Below are 19969 nucleotides of genomic sequence, written 5' to 3' on the forward strand. Positions count from 1 at the left end.
ATTCCTGTTGGAAGGTTAGCATTAGGTGATTGGTTAGGACACTAAAGGGTGAGCACTGAGGTAGGCATTTTTGTCTAAGTTAGCGGCAGAAAGCCTGCTGGTGATGATTGGGGAGTTTCTGGCAAAGGGGCTCAGTCAGTTTCAGAGGTGACCGTGGTTCTGGGCTCCTCTTCTGTGGTCTTGCTGCAAGGCCTTGCACCTGTGATCTTGCGACAGGACTCCATAGTTCTTCCAGGGGTCTGTAAGAAATGCAGAGATGACTATTGGCTCAGACTCACGCCTTTCCCACTCACCTGCCCTGTGGTAGGTAGCTTCTAAAGTGGACCTTGATGACACCCACATCCCCCTGTATTCATCCCACCCACCCTCCACCACCCCGTCTTGAGTAGTCTGGACCTTCGTGACTCACTCCTGATCAATAGAACAATGGGAAAGATGATGGGATGTCATTCTGATGACTTTCAAGCAGTCTGTGTTCGCCTCCTTGGCCTTCATGGTTGGCTGAAGTAAATGGACTTGTTGGAGAGGCCAGTGTGGCAAGGGACTGAGAGTGGTCTCTGACAGCGGCCAGCAGACTGTGGAGGCCCTTCAGTCCAGCTGCCCTTTAGGAATAGCATTCTAACAATAACCTGAGTGAGTTTGAATGTGATATTTCCCCAGTCAAGCTGTCAGATGAGACCACCTGACTCAGTCTCGTGAGTAGCCTCAAAGTAGCTAAGCTGGATTCTCGACCCACAGAAATTAAATCATACATGTGAGTTGCTCAAACCACCACTAACTTCGTGGTAACTTATTAAGTGGAAATAGATAACAAATACAAACACCCGAAGTTTAGCTAAACCCCAAGTTTAGCTGTGAGAGCAGGAACCAGTCCATGTCACAGTTGACTGGGGTACATGCTTACCTAATTCCAATAGATAAGGGAGGGTAGACTGTCTCAGTGATTCAGAGAAACAGCAGAGAGGTTGCTCATATACAGAAATAAATTACCTGGGTGTCCAGTTAAAACTAGGACTGGGAATTGAAGTTCACAGGAGAAAAGAGAAATCCCTAAGAGGGATGCAGCTATATTTAGGCCAGACTCTCAGCAGCAGCAACTGGCATATGAACTAGGCTGAGCCTTGCTTTGAAGGAGGCTCTGAGTCTCAGGGGGTAGAAACACTGACTATAACCATATAGCTAAAAGCTTTAGACAGGGCTGAGAAAGCCAGGTAATCATCAAGAGAAGTCTCAGGGGAAGTAGATTTTCCTTTATGGAATCCCTAAAAAATAGGAGCAATTTTTAAAAATTTGTATTTGTTTATTTGGCACTGGTTCTTGATTGTGTCATGTAGGATCTTCGACCTTCATCACTGCATGCGAGATCTTCAGTTGCAGGATGCTAACTCTTAGCTGCAGCAAGTGGGATCTGATTCCCTGACCAGGGATGGAATCTGGGCCCCCTGCATTGGGAGTGCAAAGTGTAAGCCAGTCCCAAAGAGTAATCTTAAATTGTTAAATAGCAAGAATTTGAATTGATGATCACAATCATTCAGTATTTCTGTCCTGTGAGCAATTTTCTTCCTTTCCTCCTCTCCTATCTTGTCACCATAACTGCTGATGCTTTGTGTGCTAGTCAACCTAGGCTGCCATAACAAAATTTCACAAGCTGAGTGGCTTAGACAATGGAAATTTATTTTGTCTTAGTTATGAAGGCTGAAATTCCCAGGTCAAGGTGCCAGCAGAGTTCAGTTCTGGTGGGAGCTCTCTTCTTTGCTTAAAAATGGCCATCTACTTGGCCACATCTTAAAAGGCTCATGTGGCCTTTTCTGTGTGTGGGAAGAGACAGAGATCTCTGGTGTGTCTTCCTCTTCTTATAAGGACACTAGTCCTATCAGATTAAGGCCCCATTCTCTTGACCTTATTAAATATTAATTATCTCTGTAAAACCCCTGCCATTAAATACAGTCACATAGGGCTTCTACATATGGATTGTGGAGGGGACACAATTCCATCCATAACACTTTCCAACCACTAAATAACTTAAAAAGTAAGCTCAGTTAGGGCAGGAACTTGGATTGTCTTTTTCACCAAGATATCTCATTTTCCCAAAGCCTATTACAGTGCTTGGAACAGAGTAGGTTCTCAGTAAATGTTTTTTGAGTAAATGAATGAAAGTCTCTTTTTCTCTCATCTGATTGAGCTTGCATCAAGGAGTCTGGGAGAATAGGTCAAGGAGCCAGGTATTTATTTCTTCATTAAGTGTGGACAGTTTTCACATTGTCTTGTATAAAATCCTTTCTGGTTTTATTACAAGATCTGTGTATATCATTGGGGTTTCCACATCATCTGATTTTTTCATCCAATTCCTTCATCTAAGATTTATTGAGCACCTAAGAGATGCTCAGCGTGGGATCATGTGCTGTGGGTCAAGCTAAGGAGGAAAAGGCAAGTTCCTTGCTCTTAAAACATTTGCCAGGAGCTTACTGAGGGGTGTGTGTGTGTTGGGGAGGGTGGTGGTTGTGGAGCAGTCATGTAACCACACAACTATAATATACACACAAAAAAACCACTGAAAGTGCCCATTTCCCTTCTCAGAGGTTTAGTAAGAGAATCCAGTCATAAATAAACAGAAGGGTTATGTGCTAGGTAAAAGGCAGAGCTTTCTTGATGGCAAGACTGCTTACTGATAGAAGTAGCTTACATAAGCTTTGGCCGCACTTTGAAACCTGTTCACATAAAAGTCCGGGAACCTATTTGCAGGACAGGAGTAGAGATGCAGACAGAGAACAGAATTGTGGACATGGGGTGGGGGGAGGGGAGGGTGGGGCAAGTTAAGACAGTCACATTGACACATATACACTACCATGTATAAATTAGATCGCTAGTGGGAAGTTGTGTATAGCACAGGGAATTCAGCTCAGTGATCTGTTATGATCTAGAGGGTTGGGGTGGGGGTGAGTAGAAGGGAGGCTCAAGAAGGAGGGGATATATGCATACACACAAGAGCCTCGGGTTCAATCCCTGGGTCGGAAAGATCCCCTGGCAACCCACTCCGGTATTCTCGCCTGGAAAATCCCATGGACAGAGGAGCCTGGTGGGTTACAGTCCATGGGGTCACAAACAGTTGGACACAACTGCGTGAGTGACTGAGCACACATACACGCATAGCTGATTCATGTTGTTGTGCAGTCGAAAGTGACACAATATTGTAAAGCAATTATATTCCAATCAAAAATAATCTTCCCATTAAAAAGCTCCATTACAAGGCACCTGAGAGAATAAGAAATGAGCATTTCGTGATTGGCTCTTATCTTCAGACACAGAGAGTTTGAAGACCTACAATGAAACTGCAAATAGGAGTAGGCTCAAATGTTTATCTTCCAAAGTGCGGGAAGGGTAAAAGGAGGACGAGGAAGGAAGCAAAGGGTCTAGGTGCAGGCCAGGCAGGCTGACTCCAGCAGCAGGTAAGGCGAAGATGGGTCCCCGTGTTAGGATTCCCCTAGACTGATCTTCCCAGACTGTGCCAACATCTATAAGGAAGTTCTTCAAATCTTTGCTGCCATCCTGGGAGTCCCCGCCAGCCACAGGACCCAGAATGTCCTGGGTGTTTAAGCTGCCATGTCCCCGATGGTATTTAAGCTGAAAAGGACAACCATTGTGAGGTGGCATCAAATTACAGCCAGACCCCCAGTACGAAGCCTTGCCAAGTCACTCCTTAAGCTTCAAATAACTCAGCCCGCATTGTACACGTTTTGTTATGATTTCCCCTAGTATCTATGACTTGGTTTGCTCCCTGTTGGGGCTCTGCCTAGATCAACCACGAACCTACCTGAGCTTTCAGAAACTGAACCCGTATTTTTCACATTTCTTTCTACTGAGGGTATCTATGAATCCAGGGACCCAGTGCCAACTCCCACTGTCCAGTTCCAGAAAGAAAGAACGACAAGAGACCTCACAAAGATCAGAGCTCTCACTAACTGAGCACAGTACTCCTGGAAAGTTCCGCTTACCCTTCTGGGGCCAGAAAAAATCTTTAGACATAGACAAGACTGTGCCCATTGCAGGAAATCTCTAAGCTGGTGACAGACACAGAGTGGACAGATAGTGATGTAGAAGCATCCTGATTCCCTGGAGGGTCTCTCACTTGGTGTTATCCCCACCATCTATTCGGTGTCAGATATTTCACCTGTGGCATCATCTGGTGTTCCGTGGGCACTAAATGAGGTCAAATCATACAGCATGTTTGCCAGCACTTCACCACTTCTCAGGTCCAGTGGTGATGTATGGACTAATTGTTGCCACTGTGCCACTCTGGACATGGATGGCCTGAGCTCATAGCTCAGCGCTTTGGGCTATTTATTTAACTTTGTTCATCTAAGCCTCCTCTTCCTTGAAGAAATGAAACTAGAAATTTTGGGGCATCTTGGGTACCAGGTACCACTGGAGTGAGTGGCTGGCTGTGGGGGGGTGGGCATCACCCTCCACACAAAGGCAGCTTGCAGTCAGAATGACTGCCTTTCTCTGTCCGCTCCTAGAATCCTGGCCCCCAGACCTCAGCCTTCCAGGCAGGAGATTAGATGGCTTTTCCTTGTGAATTTTAGTTAATGATAATGCCTTAAATATTGGTTCATTAATTGTAACAAATGCAACTTAACGTAAGCAATTGATGGTAGGGAAAGCTGGGAACAGCATTTATAGAAACCATCTGGATTTGTTTCATGACTTCTCTGTAAATCTCAAACTGTTCTTAAAAAATAAAGTCTAATAGGAAAAATAGCTATTGTGTTGTATTGAACTCCATAATTATGTAATTAAATTATTCCTAAACACCAAAAAATGGGGGGCTACACACATATACCCTACTATATTTAAAATAGATAACCAACAAGGACCTGCCAATGGCATGCGAAACTATACTCAACATTTTATAATAAACTAAATAGGAGAAGAATTTGAAGAAAAAAAAAAAGATACATGTTTATATATAGTGGATAACTTTGCTGTCTACCTGAAACTAACACAACATTGTAAATCAACTGTAGTTCAAGATAACATAAAAATATATTTTAAAAAAGTACTATTGTCTATAAAAAAGGAGGCAAGACACAGAGAGTCTTGAAGGCCTGCAGTGAAACTAACATCCAGGTTAACCTACAGTGAAGTTCATAGTCAGTGAGCTCCACTTATAACCACACAGTCAATCCAATTACATGTTCAGTGTTTCACCCAAAATATGAGCAAAGCACCTAGCATCTCAGGAGCAGGGGGAGAACTTCTAACACAGTTACTCAGCCTTAGCACTCTTATTTGGGGCTACTTCTGTGCCTTGTAAGTTCCTTACACGAATCCTTGAAAGTGAAAGTGAAAGTCTCTCAGTCACGTTTGACTCTGCCACCCCATGGACTGTACAGTCCATGGAGTTAGTTCTCCAGTCAAGAATACTGGAGTGGGTAACCTCTCCCTTCTCCAGGGGATCTTTCCAACCCAAGGATTGAGCTCAGGTCTCCCACATTGCAGGCAGATTCTTTACCATCTGAGCCATAAGGAAAGCCCAAGAATACTGGAGTGGGTAGCCTACCCCTTCTCTAGCAGATCTTCCCAACCCTGGAATAGAACCAGGATCTCCTGCATTGCAGGTGGATTCTTTACCAACTGAGCTATCAGGGAAGCATCCTTGGTCTCTAGCTATCACATACTAGTAGCACAAATCTCCAGTTGTGGCAACAAAAGGGTCCCCTGGGGGCAAAATCTTTCCCTATCAAGAACTACTGCTCAAACATAAGAGAGCGACAGAAAGAAAGAGAGAATTATCAAGTAAATAGGAAAAAAAGGAAACAGGAAGAAACCAGAATGCAGAAAATGATAGAAATGAGCAAAAAAATATCTCAAGAGTGATGAGAAGATACTGTATTCTTGAAATAAGAACAGGTGGCAAGAAGAAAGAAAAACTCCAGGAATGAAAAAATGTCAAATGCATGTTAACAGGAAGAAAACATTGACTAGAAGGGCTAAAGGGAAAGTTGAATAAATTTCCCAGAGTATGGAACAAAAAAGGCAAAGAGATAGAAAATTATAGAGAGAAAAGAAAAAAAAAAAAAAAAAGAAAAGATCATTTCAGGTGATCTAAGATCCAATAATGGCTCTTGTAAAAGAGAAAGCCTAAAAGGTACAGAGTAGGGATGTTTCAAGTAATTTGCTCAAGAAAAATGCCCATAATAGAAGAATATGAGTTTCTAGATTGAACGGACCCATGAGGAATCCAGTACCTGAATTTTCTAAACAGTTGGGACAAAGCAGTCCTACAAGGACCCAGGGAAGAAATACAGGTTGCATCAAAGATTCATAAATGAGAACGACCCATAGCTTCTAGAAGCTGGAAGAGCAGTGGGGCGCTGCCTTCACTCTCTAGAAGACATTCCAACAAACCAAACTATCAGTCAAGTGTGAAGAGGCAATGAGACCTGCGTGGTCTTGTTCAATGTACCTTTCATGCTTCCTTTGTCAGGGATGCTACTGGAAAATATCCTGTGTCAAAACTTGGCACCTTTCTCCCCATCCATGAGTTCATGAGCAAATGTGCTCTGATGGACCCACCAGGGCACTCTCTCACCCACTCAGGAAGCTAGTCTCGGGGACTTGGCCGTGGGGCCACTCCGCAGCTGGGGCCAGGGCTGGCATTGGCGTGCCAGTTGCACCCCCCCCCCCCCCCCCCGCAGCATAGGACATGGGCTCTGCAGAGGAGGGGCTGACCTTGGCCACACTGGAGAAACAACTACAAATCTTGCTTTTAGAATGAAATGACCCCACAGGCAAATCCGAAGTCTGTTGGGGGAACAATAACTTCATTAATAATTACAACTAGTCCAAGATGCCCCACAATCCTTCCTGCCCAGCCCTCCAGGTCTTCTCACTCAGTTACTGGGTGAGGATGGAAAATAACGCAAAAAAGCCAAGGAGGGCAGCACAAAGTATCTCAATCATTTCAGCCTTTTCTGGGTTTCCTATTTCCAACTTAAACCAAAGGCACTTGGGTACATACACACATAGGATTAATCTGGGATGCAGTTTCCTTTTAGAGACTTAAAAAACTCCTGAATCAACTCCAACAACACTTCACCAGACTCTCTTTGAAAGGAGCAGAGGAATGAGTTGGACAGAAAACTTTTTGCTTGGAAATTTCCCTTTCTCAGATTGCAGATTTAAGGGGAATGCCTGCCAAGCATTCAGCAAAGCTCTGCATGGTGGCTTCTGGCAGGGACTCTCTGTACCCGCAATTAAATGAAGGTTTCCCTGCATCACTGACTTATCATTCTTCATCACCTGCTCTGTCCCGCCCCCCCCCCGCCCCGCTTTCCCACACCAAGGTCTTCTAAACAACTTGGAAAGAGAGAAAACCAAAACCAAAACTAACTGTGCGGGACCCCACGAGGCCTTCCCAGGACAGACCTTCTCCCCTGTCTTCTGCTTCAGTTCGTCTCTGAAGCACCTAGATAATAGTACTTGATGCACATTTCCTGAGTTGTTTTTGCAGAAGGAATCTCTGCTGCCTCCCACCACCCCCAAATGGAAGACGTTAATTACTCGATGATGGTGAGCACATGGTCCCAGGCCTCCTGGCGCCTAAGCACCCCCAGTGTTCACCCCTGTGACACCACCCTGCTATCTTACCAGCAACCAATCCGGGAATTGTGCAGGAGCTGATTACAGACCCTGCAACTCCCCCTCCTTCACCTGGCTTTTATTTTCAACTTTTTATTTTGTATTGGAGTATAGCCAATTAACAATGTTGTGATAGTTTCAGGTGCTCATCAAAAGGACTAGGCCATACATATATATGTATCCATCTGCCTCCGAACTCCCCTCCCATCCAGGCTGCCACGTAACAGTGAGCAGTGTTCCCTGTGTGTACTGTAGGTCCTTGTTGGTTATCCATTTTAAATATAACGATGTGTACATGTCAATTCCAAACTCCTTCTTTCCCCCATACTTCCTCCCTGGCAACTCTAAGTTCATTCTCTAAGTGTCTCACCTGGCTTTTAAAGGTGCTTTGCCAAAACCCTTCAGGGAGCTCAAAGCTTTTTAGGTGTGAGCTACTTCTCGCTTGGCCCTGCATGACACCTCACTCTGCTCCAGATTCCGACGTTTCAGTCTGTTTGGCCTCACTGTGTGTTGGGCACACGAATTTGCGTGAACATGAGTCTATTGGTGGATGTGAGAACTCAGATCTGCTGAGTGTCTGTGCTGGAGTGGAATCCCTCCCAGATCCATCTGTGTTTAGCCTTGGTAAATATTACTGAACAGTACTCCAAGGTGGTGGTACCAGTTATTCTCTGCCTTGACTGACACCATGACTTCGTATTTCTTCAGACCTAGTTTTGATAGGTGTGTAGTATACCTCTTTGAGGGTCTGACTGGTCCTTTTCTGATGAGAATTGATGTTGAACACATTTCAAGGGCCGTAGGGATATGTCAGGTATACGGTGTTTGTGTGGATTGCCTGTATATTTGAAGTACCTATTTAAGCATTTAACCATTCTTACCAAATGAGTTGTCTCTTTTCCTAAGTGATTTGTAGTTCTTTTTACATTTTGGATGTGAGTTTTTTAACAAGTATAGGTAATATTAAAACAATTATCTTCCCTCACTCTGAGGCTTTCCTTTTCATTCTCTTAATGGTATAATCTGATGAACAGATGATTTTAATCCTCATAAAGGATTTCCTTTATTTTACCCGTATTTTATTTTATGATGGTGCTTGTTGTGTTCCATGTGGTACATTTTCACCTGCTTCAGGTCTATTACAGGCTCCCCTGGTGGGTCAGCAGGTACAGAATCTGACTGCAATGCGGGAGACCTGGGTTTGATCCCTGAGTTGGGAAGATCCCCTGGAGAAGGGGAAAGGCTACCCACTCCAGTACTCTGGCCTGGAGAATTCCATGGAAAATTCTATGTATAGTCCATGGGGTTGCAAAGAGTCCAACATGACTGTGTGGCTTTCACTTTTAGGTCTAAGATAGCATTTTAAAGAAAATAGAGTGGGAATTATGTTAAAAGAGTCTGTGTACACTTAGGATCAAGCTGGCTGAACTATGACAATAAACAGGGGTATCTCCCAGACCCCTTATCAGAGCCCAACCCACCCCTTCAAATTCTTCTTCCTTCATGACCTGCTGCCAACCAGCTCTGCCCACTCCCCTCCTCCCCCGCCCCCTCCCCCCTCCCTTTCAGGAAGAGCTGAGTTTTCATCTCTTGATAACGTCTAGGAAAGACTAGAGACTGAGTCTCCCTCTTCCACAATAACCATCAGATAGATCCAATTCAGGCAGACAACACAGAAATTACACTACATGGACAGAGTCATTCACCAGTTATATTTGAAATCTAAGCTCTTTGAGCTATACACGTGCACAAATGATTCAGTTGGTGGGAATCTTCCCCTCCCCCTCCACAGTTAAACTTTTCAAACAAAATAGTGCTGAATAGGCTTGCATCCTGTGGGTCAGGGGGATACTGAGGCAATTCTGACTTTCACGATGCTTGGAGGGGAGTCTAGTCTGTTTCCTCCCCATCTCCTGGGATATGTACCTCTCTCCACCTCCCCAAACCCAATCTCATGAGAGAATTACTTGATCTGAGATAGATTAACATCGACATTTTGCAATAGGTGTGGCCAAGACTAACCACCTGGGTCATACACTCCACTGAGTTTTTATTTTTTGATGACACACAATTGTCATTTCAACTTTGACTAAATTTGGTTGGAAACGTCTGATGGAACTGTTTTGAAACACTGAAAAGTCATTTCCAAATAGTTTCTCTCATCCAGATTTCTCTAGAATCTGCCTTTTTCTGAAAATTCTGAGTTGTTTAAAAAGTCAAAGAACCCACAAATGATCGAGTCAGCACAAAAATGGCTGAAGCCTGTAGTTCTCAGCTTGCTTCACTAGAGGGCAGCATTCTCCACTATTAGGTCTAATCTTGTTTGTCCATGAAAACCCAAAAACCTCCACAGCAAAGGAAAGTCAAAGCGTTTGCTTATTATATACTCCTCAGATTTTATTTTTCAAAGGAGCCTTCGTTTTTCTTATGGAAACTCAGGATTTTACAAGCAGCGCTGTCCTCAGTTTCACCTGTACTGTATCCAGTACTATATTGCTATATTCACAGTAAAACGGACTTTTATTTCTGAGTAATCAGTCTAATGTTTTCAGTTTCTGATGAAACTAGCATACACCTTAATCGAAAACCACAACAATCCTTCCATCAGGTGGCTGTGTTACTGTTCTCGTGTGTTTTTCTGAGGTTTGGGTAGTGACAGTATTTCCCCACTCCGTTGTAATTGACATTTGCATCTAAAGAAAGTCACTGAACGTACAGGAGTAGATGAGGCCTGGCACATTGAGCAGAAGGTAATGGTTCTATAGGTGTATCTTCTGTAATGCACTTTGGGCTAGAGAAATAGAAAAATCACATGTAACAAAAACAAATACGTTTTTGAGCAATATGAGCATTGCATGAGTAGGACTTGCACACACATTTATGGATCCATCTTTCCCTTTGAACATGCTCAGCAGCTGCTATGTTGATTTAGCTGCATTCCAACTGCCTGCAGCTGACACTTGCTTCTTCACTTTATTTAAAAACAACTGGTCTTGATAGCAAAGATGTTGGCTAACTGTTTATATATTGGCAAGAGAAGTTTTGTGCCCTTTCAAAATTCAGCATTATACATAATAGAGTGTAATATTATCAGGTTACCTGTATTAATATATGAATGCATTCATAAGCAATGCACATATGTTTTAAAGCAGCTAATGGCTGAAGAATCACTAAATAAAAAACTCCAGATTTTTAAAAGCACAGCTGAAACATTTGTACAAATATACAAAGAGAAGGAAAAAAAAAAAACAATCGTTCAGACACCATGAGACTTTTGTAATAAATAGGTTTGTCTGAAATCGGTCTCTATCACCCTGGACAAGCCTCCCCAAGGAGGTTGGGAAAGATTGACAAGGGAATCATGTTTAAAATCTACTGAGGGTTATCTTTGGGGCCAAGCTCAGTTTTTCCTCCAGAAATTTTCACAGAGCTATGAAGTCTTTGACTCCAAAGAGTGACAATTACCCAGACTTGTTAAGCTGGAGGATACTGATAATTTTGCTAACCTAGATAGGACATGACTGGATGCTGACAATCGGTGACTTATAGTATATCTTCAAATCACAAAAATAAATGCTGGTGATCATGCATGTCCTGGGAATGTTGGGATGCAGAGGACTGGGGAGACCAGATAGGGAAATCTCATGCAATCAAAGTCAAGTTTACTTATGGTCCTACTTAAGTGGCCAGGAAGAAAAAACAACGTACACACATCAGAACTGGGACTGGAACGGTTCACAAACAACACAGGAGCTATTTGTCACTGATGTCTCTGGCTTGGATCCACATGAGAGCATGAAGGTATATAGGCTGTGCTGACCATTTAATAAGAAAATACTACTTTTTTTTTTTTTCCCTAGAACCTCCTAAATAATGGATTATACTTGGTGGGTATGATATGATCAGGAAACTTATCACCTTTTCCTAGCCCTTTTGTCCGAGAGGCTTGATTACAACGAAGGAATTTCAAACAACCAAACACCCAGGGATTTAAAGGCAATTATTTTTTTTTTCGACAAACAAACAACAGGGAGAAAAAAAAAAAAAAGCATGGTGAAGAGTAGACGGATATTCTCTTGGAGGCGGAGTGGTGAGCTCAGTTGGACACGGAGGGCGGCGGGCCGGGACGTCGGGTCTGGATGATTTTTGGCTTCGGGGATGTCTTTGGATCCTCTTCCTCCTCGATGTCACTGTCGCACACATGCACGACGACGCTGGGGGTGGACTCGGTCCCTGCGTGCAGCTCATACTTCTCTCCTGAAAAGCAAGTGGAATGGGGGTGAGAAGGCGGGAGCGAGGGGGCATTTCAACATGTCTCGAGAGATGCTGGGAGATGGTGTCGGAAAGCAGAATGGAATGGATCTGTCTCCATCTCAAGTCTACCTGCTGTCACCTGGACAGCCCCTGGCAGGCCCCCTCACCTCTCTAAGCTTCAGCCTCCACCGCTATAAACTTCAAAATGGCAATAACAAGTCTGAAGGGTTGGGGTGATGACTCAGTGGGCCTGGCTGTAAGTTACCCGTTTCTCTTCTATTTCCCAGCATGGCTGCTAACAGCTAACCTTGAACCCATCACTTCACTCCATCAACTTTTGGAGAAGGTTCTCCAAATTCTCCTCCTTCTAGACAATTTCCTAAGGTAAGAGCTGCCCCAGGCTGGAGTAAGGTAGGATCCCCACTCATCTTGGATCTGCCATGGTTACCGGGTAATGGGGTTATCAGATGATAGTCAAGGCCCCTCCCGTTCCAAGAGTCTAGCGGTCTATTTTTGACTGGCTCCTCTTGTAGTCACTTCACTAGTAGCCGACTGACCTCCTGTCTGTACCTGTTTGCTTTCTGGAAGTATCTGGTGAGCATCTCCCATGGTCTGACCCATTGCTCATTACAAGACATAGTCAAAACCATTGGCGTCCTTCACATGAGCACAGTGCAGTGACGGCAGGTGGAAACAAAGTGTCACAAAATGCAATGGTAAGTGCTAGGGTGGCAATGTAAGTCAAGGGTACCAAATTGCAAGGAGCAAGTAACTCTGAAAGGCTTCCCCATGGAGGCGACAGCTGACCTGGGTCTAAAGACAAGTAGAAGGCGTCCAGGAGGGGACAGGCACAGAGGACCTTATCAATCTGCACGCTCTTAACTTCTCAGCTTAACTGCTGACACACTTTTCTGAATCTTCTTCCAACATTCTATCCTTCGTTTCCCATCCTTCACGAATGGGAAACACCGAGAAGCAATCTCTCCCAGAGACCCACCTGGTCAGCGGCTCTCCAGATATCACTGGATCGAGTCATCATTTCTTACACTCTAGGACAAAAGACTCTGCATCTTCTCCCATCAGTCATGACAGCCACGTTTTTATACCCATCCAACCAGCTACTTTTATTTGCTATGCATGCATGCTAAGTCGCTTCATTCATGTCCAACTCTTTGCCACCCCATGGACTGTAGCCCTCCAGGCTCATCTTTCCATGGGATTCTCCAAGCAAGAATATTGGAGTGGATTGCCATTCCCTTCTCCAGGGGATCTTCCCAACCCAGGGATCAAACACACGCCTCTTGCATCTCCTGCATTGGCAGGCAGGTTCTTTTCCACTAGCGCCACCTGGGAAGCCCTTTATGCGCTATAGTCTCACCTGGTTTCCAAAGTGCCACCCTCCCTCTAGGATCAAAGCAAGACACCGCCCAATCCAGGTACCTGGTCTGTCAGCCTCGATCTGCAGTGGACAGTGCCCTTGGATGGCCAGAACTAGGCTAGCATTTCTGTGCTTCTGTGCACACCTTGGTGAGCATCAATGGTGAAAACAGCAAATGCTTACAAGGCGTAGTTTTAAGTTTTGTGCTAACATTAGGGAACGAGCAGCACTGATAATGCCACAAGCATCAAGGTGATGCTGGGAACGAGGTAAGTGTTCAGAGTCAGCTGCTGGATGGGTTGAACTGCGTCCCACCCCTCCCAAGATGCTGCAGTCCTAGCCCCCAGTATGTATGACTGCGACCTTCTTGGGAAACAGCATCTTTGCCGTTTCCCAAAATGAGGCAATGAGGGTGGGCCCTATTTCAAAATGACCGGTGTCCGTATAAAACGGGGAAATTAGGACGCCTGCCTCATCCAAGGAGAACTCCATGTGAAGACCGGAGTTGTGTTGCCATCATCTGCGGATCGACCAGAAGCTACAGGAGAAGCCTGGACCAGATCCTTCTTCAGCACCTTCAGAGGGAGCGTGGCCCTGTCGACACCTTGATCTTGGACTCCTAACCTCCAGGACCTGAGGCAACACACTGCTCTTGTGTAAGCCACTCGGTTTGTGGTCCAGTTATGGCAATCCTAGCAAATGAATACAGCCAGACCCTGCTAAGAGCGTTCCCTCTCTGGTAAGAGTCAGAGAAGTCATAACTGGACTCCCCTGCCCACCGACATCCTAGATGAAGGTACTGGGTATTTCACAAAAATGAAGTGTGACACTTCCAGCACTTCCCTGGAACTTGGCAAGCAGCAGAGGGGGCAAGAACTAACCCGAACCACGGAAATACAGCTCATAAAGACTCCATAGGTTAGAGTCAAGATTGGGTGAAACTGTAGGTAGAAAGAGTTGCATCAATGAGGTTGACATTTCTGATTCGGTGAGATGACGGGGCCAGTTTAGATTCAGGAGAGCAGAGTGACAAGAACTAGAAGGAGATATCTGTGTGGGTTACTCCTGCGAGGCTTTGCTTCCCCACTGGGGAAGAGGGATGGACAGTCTACTAACTTCCCTGTAATCGACTGTAAAGTTGGTATTCTACGCATACACATAGGTATGCTCTACACACTGATGCAACTCACAGACCATTTCATTGTGTTTGTTCCATTCTCTTTTAACAGCTTGCCATTTTATCAAAATCCCATGGGAGAAGAACCACTGCAGATGCAGCTAAGGAGGGGAAGTTCAGTGCAGCCGGCTCCACCTGAGAGTTTCAGGAGAGGCTCTGGGTGACAGGTGGGCAGACCTGGGTGGTGGCTTCTTTGAAAAGTGGTTTTCAAACACCTGTCAGTTTACTGGGTTGTTTGCTGGAAATAGAGTCTACCAGCATGAGGATGCAAACCTGCAGCTGGGATGCAGCGGCATCTACTTTGGTACCCAGCAACCCCAGGTGCTTCTCTGTGTTTCAGCAGGTCAGTAGCCATTCCTACACGGTTTGGTGTGACAGGCAGGGGGCTGCGGCCCTGGGAGGGTGCTGGTGTGCAAGGAGCTTCCCTCTCCCTTCCTCCACTCTGCATCCTAATTTTTTTGTTGGAAAATGATATCAGTGAAGGGAGAAGGTAACAGAGCGAGGGATGCTGAGGATGTAGAAGGGAGAAGCCATCCCAGATCAGCTCTGCAGCCCCTCCCAGCCACCAGCACTCATTCATCTTTGGCGTCTCATCTTTGTTTCTGGGAGAACAGCAAGATTCTGTGGACAAGGATGAAGGTCACCGTTCCCAGGATTTCTACAATTTTATCTCACCCCCAACCAGGACACTTTGCAAATCTGAATGAGAGACACCTTCAGACAAGAGGCAGAGAAAGAAATAATTTCTGAGTAATCAGATGAGGTGGTTCTTGTTTTTCTGCACAGGATTTCTTCAATGCTCTCACGTTTAGAGAAGCAGTGCCTTTCGTAGAGACACTAGTGACTCCTGTAGTCTCATCGGCAACGGATGGATGGATACAAGGATGAAGTGGGCGACAGTCTCTCACCCTCTGATGAATAGATGACAAAAAATGATCTGCCACGGCAGATGGAGACTGGGGGACCGGGGGTGAGGTGGTGACAGCAGGGACCCCGGCCAGGGGACTGACCAGACGCTCCCCCTTGCCTCGTCTGTTGGAAAGAAGCTAGCTTTCAGACCAAAAAAATTAGTAAAATATACATAACGAAGGTGTTGATGAAACCCTTTCTTTGCCCTGACTTGGATAAAGAACATTCTCTTAGAGACACCTCTAGTTGCAATGCATTTATCCATTCCCAAGGAGATGCTTGCCTCTTGGACCCAATGTGCTGGGGCCACACTTGGGATGGGGATCAGGTACAAGCAGACACCCTGAGCAGGGTAACTTTCACGTCGAGTTAACAAAGTCAGATTGCTTGGTCGTAGAGCTGTTTCACTGCTGTGACCCCATTAACGCTGACATTTCTCTGTTCTATTTTTGGAAACTTTCTTACTATCAAAATCCAGCAAAGCCCAACAGCTGCTGAGAGTCCACAGAATAAAAGACATAGCTTTGGTCTTGCTGGATTGAATTGTTCTGTTTCGGGCCTTTTTCTCCCTTTGGGCTTCAGCTAATTCTTCAACCACAAAAGCTGACGTCAGTGCCGTCACTCAACTTGGGGACCCACTGGGGTCAGGAGGTGACAAGGGACCCATGGGACGGCCAAGCAGCCCAGCGTGTCTTTTCAAGGACAAGCTAAGGCTCGCCCTTCACATCCTTATCTCTTCTAGTCTGTATTCAAACTGTCCTTTCCCTGTGGGAGGAAAGGAAGCCAGGGCCAGAAGAAAAGGCACGGATCAGAGTTTTCTACCTTCCACCTCTGCGAAATTCACACTCTGTGAATTTCCAGCAAGCACATGCAAAATCATTCTCTGGCACGTGGTCACACGTTAAATTCTCATGCAGGTCTTCAGAACTGTTGAGGGCTTGGGCATTGCTGAAAACAAACATAGCTGTTTTAACTTTTCAGCTAAGCTGAAAACTACTGGAATAGGGCAGGTATCTGTCCTATTTTCTCTGTGCTCTCGGTGCCAGGACACAGGAGGCGTCACAGACACATACCATCTGCCCAAAACACAGCAGCAGCTTCTCACTGAGCCCTTTGTGAACGCCAGACCACAGCTCTAAGGGCTTCGCACAAATTGGGGATTTAATTACAACAGCTCTGCAACGGGGGTTTCATCAGGTCTTGATGATATGGGAGGACACTGAGATCACGCAGGTCATGAATGGCAAAGTCAGGTTCAAGGTCAGGTCTGCCTGACTTCAAGGAAGGTGCTCATAACTCCTCTCCAGTTCTGCCTCTCACGATTCTACTGTTTTCAAATTCTACAAGAAACTACTGAAACAGAGGCTAGTTTTAACTTAATTTTCTTTCATGGCAGCTCATGATTTTAGTGAACATTTGTTCTCTAGCTAAAGTGGACTACTTATTCCTTCTGCATCTTGTCTCTTTTGTTTTCGGCCAGTTGCTAGTTACTCTAGGTAGGGCTTCCTTGCCAGTGAGTCTTCTTTGAAGACAAAGCTTAATACATTATCAAAATAAAAGGGCTATAAATTATAGACTGAGTTAATTTTCATGTCTTATGGTAACTTTGGGATTCCCAGGTGGTACAGTGGTAAAGAATCTGCCTGTCAATGCAGGAGATGCAAGAGATGTGGGTTCGATTCCTGAGTCAGGAAGATCCCCTGGATTGGAAATGGATTGGAAATGGCAATCCACTCCAGTATTCTTGCCTGGAAAACCCCTGGACAGAGGAGCCTGGTGGGCTACAGTCCATGGGGGCGCAAAGAGTCGGACAGGCTAAAGAGATGCTGCAAGCTCCCACCCCCTAATATTTTTTTTATTGTAATTTTTTTTTTTTCCCCAAGAGGAAGCAGCAGGCACAGTCCCGTCCTGACCTATGGGGATAAGTAAAATGGAATTTTCACAGGCTGCCTGTTGAGGGGTTGAACACAGAGATTGAGGGAAGGGTACAGCATGATTTGAAATGTGTTTGAAAGGGTTCACATTTGGATTGCCCTTCCTTTCAAGTGTTAGGTTGGGACTTGCTAGCATGTGGCAGTGAGGGGAGGCCCACAAGCCCCGGATCATCCCTCCCTGGTCACCTGTGGAGATGGCGGTGCCTGGCCCCGGTCCACCTGAGACAGGCCTGGGGCCCGGGCCCGCTGGCTGCAGGACTGCCATGCCTGCACCTGGACACACCTCTCTCCTCCAGCTACAGAACACAAAGAAAGTGTAGGGACTAAAAATAACTGCATGTATGCAGTTATCCCCTAAGTGGGCATACATGCAGTTATTTTTAGTCCCAAATTTACAATAAAAAAAATATTAGGGGGTGGGGGCTTGCAGTGTCTCTTCAGCCTGACCAAGGCTGGAATGATTTTACTCCTGGAATTTTCTGTTTTCTTCTCAATCAGATATGAAGGGCTCTTAATCCAGGCTGCAGAGTGGCACTGAGCACCCAGCACAGCCTGGCTCCACGTCCAGGGGTCCCGCGGCAAATGCTCTCGGCACTCCCCTTGATAAGCCGTCATCCATTCTTAAAATTCAGTCTAGACGAACAACTGGCACCTGCTTCTTCCCTGTTTGCTTCACAACTCGCTGAGGGTTAGATAAGAAAGAAGGGAGACGAGTAATGCCAGCTTCGCTTCCGATGAAAGGCTGAAGCTGAGAAGGTGGCTGAGCTGAGTGACAGTCATGGAGGGCTCCTTAATAGTGAAACCCAGGGCATTCTCTGGTGATCCGGTGGTTAGGAATGGCTACCCAGTCCAGTAGTCTGGAGAATTCCATGGACAGGAGAGCCTGGCAGGCTATAGTCCATGGGGTCGCAAAGAGCCGGACATGACTGAGCGACTTTCACTGATAAATACTACCATAGTGCAACTAGCGTGCTTCTCAATCAAATATGCCACACTCTCAATAGTGTCTGGAAATGTGGTGGGGATTTCTTTTCTTTTTTGACTGTTATAGGGACTGGGTAGAGTGTGGATACTGGCATTTAATAGGTGAGGCCCAAAGATGCTAAATGTACTCAATGTGTAGGATTGTCTGTTCCAAAATATCACATCAAGAAACACTGAGCTAGGAGCTTAACATAGGCACTTACGTTTCAGTAGACTAAGATATGGCTTGAAAATCAAGTGACAGTAAGCAGGTAACACACACTAAGCATTTACTATGTCCAGGGCTGGATAAGTAGATGCACATGGATTATCTCATTTGATGTTTGCAACAATCTGATTTTATGGTTGAGGAAGCCAAGACACAGAGAGGTTAAAAAAGTTGCTCAAAGTCACATAGCTAATAAAAGATGGAGGTGGGATTCAAACTCACATCCTGAGGTTTAACTAGCATCCTAAAGCATGGAAAATGCCTCTTTTCATGTTGGAGCTTGACTGACGGCTACATATTACATCTTGTCTTTTTCTGGCTGTGCCACGAGGCATGCAGGATCTTAGTCCCCCAACCAAGGAAGAAACTTGCACCCCCTGCAGTGGAAGTTCGGACTCTTAACCACTGGTCCACTAGGGAAGTTTTGACAAAATCAAAGAGGACATGACCCAGGGCAGAGGGATTTACTGAAACTTTGAAAAATCACAGCTATGGGAATTCCCTGGTGATCTAGTGGTGAGAATTCACCCTTTTCACTGCCATGGCCCAGGTTCTAACCCTGGTCGGGGAACTGAGATTCGACAGCCATGGGATGTGGCCAAAACAAAATCAAATCAATTCACAACTATTTGCTAGTCATCTATTCGCAAGATCAGTCTGAGAATGGAGAAAGAAACACTCTTCTCAGTGGAAGTGGAAAGAGGGATTTGGGATTTAAAAAAAAAAAATCTAGGGAGGAAGACATATCAGAGAGAATAGTCCTTTGCAAAATTTTTCTTGGATTCCTTTCTGGTTCCATGGGCTCATATTTAAAGTTTGGGAGAAAACTTCTGTAGGTAGACTCAAGGGCAGGACTAATCACTGGAGAGCAATTTGATCTCTTTCCTTTGCGCAGCTTCAGTCAAAGAATGCCCTCTCAGCCTAGGAGGCAGAGGGGATAAAGCAAAGCATAGACCAACTCCAGTATTTCACTGGCAGTTCCAAGAACAAATGCATGTGAATAACAACCACCACCACTAAGGACACGCAACTCGTTCTTACTGCCCGTTAGACTCTGTTTCAAGTGTTGTACATACCTTAATTCACGCACAGGCAGAGGAAACCAGAATCTCTGAGGATGTCCTGCTAAACAGTACTGCTCAGAGAAGAATGACCATGGCATCCAGCATGAGTTCAATAATTCCTGCGCATCAGGCACTGGGCTACCTCCTTTATAAGTACTACTTATTCCATCTGCATGATGTGCTTGCAACTTGTCAAATTATCACCATTTATCAAAAGAAGGAGAGGTGCAGAGGGGGAAGCAAATTGCTCCAGGTCCCCACATAAGTGGTGGAGGTAGGACTCCAATGGGGGTCCCCTGAGTGTCAAAGCAAGGGATGAGTTCAGAAGGGCATAGAAGAGACATCAGGGCAGCACCTCCCTGCCTCAACGGGTCTGGAATAAGCGCATGTTAGGAAAAGATTATTGACATGAGAGATCTG

General features: G+C 45.2%; 1 protein-coding gene across 2 annotated transcripts in view; it reads right to left on the reverse strand.

Annotated features, from left to right (window-relative positions):
* Positions 1–9332: 9332 nt before the first annotated feature.
* Positions 9333–19969, reverse strand: part of RCAN2 (regulator of calcineurin 2) — a 266653-nt gene continuing 256016 nt past the window's right edge. For both annotated transcript variants that reach the window (XM_043449641.1, XM_043449642.1), the window contains one exon: positions 9333–11898. In XM_043449641.1, the coding sequence (XP_043305576.1) occupies positions 11738–11898 (161 nt within the window). In that variant the 3' untranslated portion in view covers positions 9333–11737. The remainder of the gene's footprint in view (positions 11899–19969) is intronic.

Source organism: Cervus canadensis, chromosome 28 (assembly GCF_019320065.1).
Source record: "Cervus canadensis isolate Bull #8, Minnesota chromosome 28, ASM1932006v1, whole genome shotgun sequence".
NCBI classification, from domain to species: Eukaryota; Metazoa; Chordata; class Mammalia; order Artiodactyla; family Cervidae; genus Cervus; species Cervus canadensis.